General features: G+C 31.9%; 1 protein-coding gene across 1 annotated transcript; it reads right to left on the reverse strand.

Moving 5' to 3' along the window:
* Positions 1 to 1,477: 1,477 nt before the first annotated feature.
* On the reverse strand, positions 1,478 to 2,923 carry LOC104237381 (AP2/ERF and B3 domain-containing transcription repressor RAV2-like). The gene has a single exon (XM_009791524.2). It carries the CDS (start codon positions 2,783 to 2,785, stop codon positions 1,697 to 1,699), a length of 1,089 nt encoding a protein of 362 aa, XP_009789826.2. The 5' UTR covers positions 2,786 to 2,923; the 3' UTR covers positions 1,478 to 1,696.
* Positions 2,924 to 6,990: the final 4,067 nt, after the last annotated feature.

Below are 6,990 nucleotides of genomic sequence, written 5' to 3' on the forward strand. Positions count from 1 at the left end.
TACATGTCTCAGTCTAGTCCTATTCAGTATTCTAGTATTATGTAACTCAGTGTGATCCAGTATTCCAGTATCATGTAGTTAAGTGTGATTCTGTATTTCATTATCATATATTGCAGTATGATTCTTAGTTCCTGACTTTAAATCCCTGAATATTGAACACTTGTATTTGGGCTTGAGGCCACAGTTTATGCTTTATGCATTTTGGACCAGAGGTCGCAGTTATGTATACGTATACTTGGGCCCGAGGCCGCAGTTGGTGCACATATATATATATATTAGGCCTGAGGCCGTAGTTTAATATTTAGATAAACATGTTGTTCATCATTCAGAAGAGGGAGTATTCATAACCTTACTTCCTTTATTCAGTTCAGTTATCAGTTATTAGTTCAGTTATCAGTTATCTTTTCGGTTATCAGTTCAATTACCAGTTCTCACTTCAGTTTCAGTTTCAATAGTTATCATTTCAGTTATCAGCTTAGTTTCAGTTTCAACATTTATAATTCTTTCTTTCAGTTGCTTTACATACCAGTATAATTCAAATGTACTGACGTCCCTTTTGCCCAGGCCTGCATCTCACAATGCAGGTAATGATTTACAGGTCAACGATGCAGAGCGCTAGGATTCTCGTACCAGCTATTTGGTGATCCCCAGTTCTTTCGGGGCATTATCATTACTTTATAGTCTGTCAGTATTTACAGATAGTTAGTGTTTTCAGTACTTCAATAGAGGCTTCATAGACTAGAGTAATAGTTAGACAGAGTCGCAGTCTTTTCATATTAAGCTATGTTGGCTACAAATATGTTTCAAAATTGTATTAGTATTTCCTCACTTTGATTTATATCATTTAGACTTTCAGTATATCAGCATGTGTTAGTTTATCTTCCGTATTCAATATGTTATGATATCACATGTTGATTCAGCTAGCCAGTTGGTTCGCTCGATCACATGTAGTCAGGCACCAAATGTCGTGTTACGTCCAGGCCCAGGTTCGGGGCGTGACAAACAAGATCATGAAGAATCATGCATATTACTCCACATGATAAATCAATGTTCCAATTTATGATTAGGTTAATATATTGAATTAATTGATGTACACAGTAGTGAAAGTAGTTTTTACACTTTAACAGGTTATCTGCAGCAGCTTTTAAGTTATAATAAAATAAAATTACTATAACTGTCCCTTAACCAAAAACAAATAATTCCCGGGCCCAAAGAGGCAGAAGTATTACTTATTATTGATTAAAATTGGACTTTGAACACCCTTGTATAGCCCATTGCTGACAAAGGGTGTTCAAAATGAACACTCTAATTGAATTTTCTGGCTTAGTCACACGTGTGTATGCAAGTAATCATAAAGATACGATTGCAAAGCAACAATATTCACAAAAAGTAAAGCGTGAAATTTCACAAACTCTTGAAAATTGAAAGACATAAAGAAATATAGAAAGTTCAAATTTTTGAACATAAGAGATTCATGTGAAGTAATTAAATTTCTCTCTCTAAATTTCCATTTCCATTTTTCATGCATCTCTGTTTTCACCATAGTTGAGCTCTCCTTTTGAGCCATTCTTTTATTTCTCTAATACTAATGTACAATTGAAAGTTAGATATTGGAACATCTAAAAGCCAGCTTAAAGTACAAAAAAGAAAGGAAATTAAAGGAAAAAACTGACAAACAAAAGAAAATACTAAGTGTTCACAAGACATCAATAACCCTTTGTTTCTTTCTACACTCAAATGCCAACAACTCCATCTCCCTCGTTCTTTTGCCACCACTACAACTACTCATATTATTTTCAACAACAATATTATTAACATCTTGTACTTTGCATATATTCACTCCAAATAATCTCACCATTTTTACAGGTTGAACTTGAACTTGTATTTTATCCAAAATAGGAGTAATAGTACTGGATATTCTAGCCTTCAAATCAATATAAAGCTTCTTATCAACTCCATTAGATCTTCCAAAACATACAATATCTCCAGCCTTCAAGTTCTTCTCCTTAACAAAACGACTCCACCCTTTAGTCAACACATAACTTTGGCTACTATTCCAATATGAATATCGAAATCTCCACACTTTCCCATTCATATCTTCCAAATTTAATAACATTCCTTTGGAATTATTTTCCAAAGGGAAGTATCTCTCCGCATGTTGCTTTGGAATTACTAGCCTATTAAGCTTTCCCACATCACTTGGCGTTACCGCCTTTTCGAACATTAGTTCACGAGCTTTACTCATATTTTCCACATCAAATGAATTCACTAGGGCATTTTCACATCCCCTTTTATCATTCTTGTCAAAACTATAGACTTTCTTGCTATGTTCAAGTTCGTCATTATACGTATGTTTACGAAGCATGTCAACAATTTCAGCCTTAGAACGTGCATTCAAGAAGGAAATTTCAATCTCCACTTTATCACTATCACACAATGGCTTGAAATTTGTGACGGCGTCTTTGCCACGGAAGCGTTGCGCGGCGATATCATAAGCTTTGGCTGCTTCATCTTCATCGTTGAAAGTACCTAACCAAATCCTTTGATGTTTTTCGTAGATTTGTGCGCCCCATCGGCCATTTGGTTGAGGGACAACTCCTTTAAATCTTGAAGAAGCCAACTTTTTATTAGATTCTGCTTCTATGCTGCAATTTAATTCTGCGTCTATTATCACGCAGCTAGTTCCACTTCCCATTCGGGATAATCTAGTTGATATTAGTGCTTGAGCAAATGATAGAGAGTCACTAGTTGTGCTCTCTTGTTCTATGCAACAACTTCCGTCCATTGAATTTCTTGTTTTGTTTGATGAGAATGTAAAAGTTCAAGAATATGGTTAATTTTGCAAAAAAAAAAAAAAAAAAAAAAAGAAAAAAGAGGAAAGTTAAGAGAGGAGAAAGAGAGATAAAGAAGTATGAATAGGGTTGTTGATTGATGAAGTCGTTGAATACATATATATAAGAAACTCTGCCCCAAGTTTTGGCTGCAATAATCAATGTTTTATTATATGAAAAAAAATACAACTGGTCATGCAAATTGTTTAGGGTTTTTGAAGAAATTGAGATGTGGGTGTTGTGGGTCAACCAGAAGCCAATAAGTTTAAGTGAAGATTCAAAGATGATGGGGGTGGGGGAGGATTTGAATAGTATGTGGTCACGTATATTTGTTGTTTAATTTTTTTTGGGGGTGGGGGTGGGAGAGGGGAGGGTGTAAATTGTATGTTAGTGATATGGGTGAAGCTACAATTTGGTAATGTGGTCAATAAAATTACATTAGTATATAGGTAAAATATTATGTTGTAAAGATATATAACATATATTGAAGATCTTTTTGTCTGATTTTTCTTTTATTACTTTCAAGTTTGACCACTTTTCAAAAAATTCATGACTTCGCCACACTGATATGTGTATGTTGTGGTGTGAGGTTGCTTGTCATGCTAAATTAAAAAATTAAGAATGAAAATTTCACGGAAGCAAGGGTTGTAGTATATAATAATATAATAATATAAAAAATATTTAGCTACACAATGTAGTTTTTGGACGGAGAGATGTCAATTGAGCGTAACCCTTAAAAGAAGGTGGCTCCACCCTTTTCCCTTTGAGCCATCATAGACAAAGTTATTCAGTACTTGTATAAATAAAAGATAACAAATTAAATACTCCATTTTTTTTAGTTTACGTAAATTTATTTTTTTTTTGGTTCGTTCCAAAAATAATAATCCCTTTTTAAATTTGGAAACAATTTAGCTTAAACTTTCAATTCTACTCTTAAGTATGAGAAGTTTTTACAACCGCACAAATACTCTGGACCTCTTTTTGACTTGTTTTGGACCACATATTCAAAAAGTCTTCATTTTTCCTTAAACTCCGTACCCAGTCAAACAAGTTCACATAAATTGAAGTATTGATTAAAGTGTATACATGTTGATCCAAACATCATTCGTATCCCAAAATATTGTACTCCCTCTGTTCCAGTTTATGTGAACCTATTTCTTTTTTGTTCCGTTCCAAAAAGAATGAACCCTTTCTAAATTTGGTAATAATTTAGCTTAAACTTACAATTCTACCCTTAATGAGAAACTTTTATAACCACACAAACACTCTGGCCCTTTTTGACTTGTTTAGAGTTACAAATTTCAAAATTTTCTATTTTTCTTTAAATTTCATACTCAGTCAAATAAGTTCAAATAAATTGAAACGTTAGAAAATATATATGAGTTGTGGGGTTAGATATATGAGTCAAGTTGATAGTGTTCACATCATGACAGTGGACCACGTGTTATAGTAAGTTCATCTCCCCTGAGCTTTGATGGTATTGGGCATCCTTTTTTCTCTTGATGTGTATCTGGGATGAGATGATGTATTAAATGCAACAATAAAATAATAGAGAAGATTTTGATGAAGTATCAGCATCAGATAAGATAATAAAGGATTTTTCTATTTGGAAAAAAAAAAATTACTATACTATATTTTGTTAGCACTTTTTTTGTATTTTTCCTGATTTCAATAGGATGGGAGGTGTCATGGGCGAATGTTAAATAAGGGGGTTGGATGGACTTAAAAACAAACCTATCCAAAGAAGAATTTCCCATAAAATCTTACCTGGCAGGATTGGATTCGTTCTCTCCATCTTCAACTTGTTTTTCTTTGCTAGGTTCAACGTTATTACTTGGTCAAATACATAAAAAAATTTATTTATTATAATCTCAAATTAATATATAATAATAATAATTAATTTACAATAAATATTTAGTAAATTGTTTTACTAAAAATACATGGTTTACGCCCGAATAAACTTTTTTCCTATTAGATACCATCACGCATTCTTCAAATTTGTTTAACTGAACAACGAATATATTTTTTATTTTTAAAAAGGACTTTTTTGATACAATCTTTAAAATCTTTAACTATTTTTAAGATGTTGATCATTTATGTCATATGCCTAAGATGGGAAAATAATAGATTAGTTAATCGTCATTGTGAGATTTCAGTCAACAAAAATGTCACAATTCAAACAAATAGTTTTATAAAGTGTTTTCTTTTCCTTTTTAAATAGTAGTTTTATAACTTATTGCAAACAGCTATTCATTCATGAAATGAGTTCTAAAACTAGAATTGAGTGCATTATAAAATTATGATTATGTACGGAAAGAATCCTTATTAAAACGCGTTGGACACCATTAGCTGTGGGACTTTAGTCTTTCTCATTGACCCCATTTCAAGATTCCCTTGTTTGTCTTAATGTGTTTACGTATACTTGTAATCTTTTTTAATTACCCATTACTAAAATCAGCAGGTACTTTTTTATTATGGTTAGTAAACTGTATTTGTAAAATATATTAAATTCCTCAAGCTTATTAGTAATATGTATTTATAAAATAATTCTGGAAAATATAAACAAACATAAATGGAAATGTAAACGAAATAACAAAAACCAATTCGAGCTTACTGAATTCACAGTGTTTCCTTAAGGAATTTAATCACCTCCTAGTACCCAAGGTTATGGATTATTTCCTCCCAGGATAGAACGAATTACACACTGGTACGGTGTAGTGGTATTTCAAACCCCAGTGTTTCAGCGAACACAAATTCGGTAGCAAATCACACTTACTGTTGCTTTGTTTGATGTTTAAACTATGCAGAAGGAGGAGAAACTGAGAAAATCCGTATGGAAATTCTGAGCAGAATAGTCTTGTATTTATAGCCAAAGTTGGGCTGAAATCTGAAGAGGTGCAACTCTTCAGAATGGCTGCTTATGCAAAACGGCCACAACATAAATGCCATTACATAAATGGCTATTTACTCAAACAATAAAGAAGGAAAATAAAGAGGGAAAATTAAAGAGGGTAATTAATTTTCTGTTACTAAAACAGAAAAATAGGTTGGATTTAATATTAATATTTATTTTAATATTAATATTCTGTTATTAAAACAAATATTTAATAACATTTTTGTTAATATTTTACTATTAAGCCGAAGCCGAGTGACGACGACGGTGCGATGCTTGCCTTCTTCTCAACCCTTTAAGAGCTAGAAAAAGAGCAATCGCTTATATACCCATAAAAAACCTCTTCCTCTTTCAATATGAGACAATGTTCCTTCATCAAGGAGGGAATCTCAAATATTTCATTTTCTCTCCATTTCTCATTCACCCTCTTTTAAGGATTAATATACTTAAAATCCCAACAATTATATCCAAATGATAATCTAATCAGCAATTCATGTGATTAATTATTTAATTCATAGGTTCAAATTATACCTTTTTGGGCGGCGGTTTTGAAATTTTCTAAGTTTTATTTGAATTATTTATCTCATATTATCTGATAATTATTTATTTGTTGAATATATTACCTTATTCTATGTTCGACAGTTTTTTTTTTTATATCTTATGCATACACCAATACAACTAGTACATGACATTTTCTCTACGTATGATTTATTTTGTTTAATTTGCTACTTAATCATAATGAATTAGTCTGTTTGGTGCACATACAAAATTATTCCATTAAATCTTTATTTACTCCTTTATTACTTTGTGAAAAAGGAAGAAGGAAGAGAATTTGAAGATGGGATAATCGAATAGCTTATTTGAGGAGTCATTGACCAGGTCTAAAATATCATGTTATAAATATGAAGATTCATTTCTTCCCCAACAATTTTGCAGTTTTAGATTAAGTCAACTTAGTCAATTAATTACTTAGCTTATTTAAGGATGCACTGACTATCAAAACACTACCGACCTATTATTAAATTTGAAAACTTTTAATTTCCTCCCCAGTAATTTTGCAATTTTACAGTAAGTCGGCCTAGTCAATTGAATAACTTATTTGGGGAGGCATTGACTAGGTCTAAGGTCTAGACCTAAACAATTCCTTGCTACTTATATATTTGAAAATTTTCTATTTTCCTCTCCAACAATTTTAACTTTTACCTTAAATTAACCCTGTCAAGATGTCGGTAGCTCCAACCTTTTTTTTTTTTTTTTTTTTTTTTT

Source organism: Nicotiana sylvestris, chromosome 4 (genome assembly GCF_000393655.2).
Source record: "Nicotiana sylvestris chromosome 4, ASM39365v2, whole genome shotgun sequence".
Classification (NCBI taxonomy): domain Eukaryota; kingdom Viridiplantae; phylum Streptophyta; class Magnoliopsida; order Solanales; family Solanaceae; genus Nicotiana; species Nicotiana sylvestris.

Bases quoted from the DNA above. Each gene is read 5' to 3' on its own strand.
- LOC104237381 (XM_009791524.2), bottom strand. From the start codon at position 2,785: ATGGACGGAAGTTGTTGCATAGAACAAGAGAGCACAACTAGTGACTCT.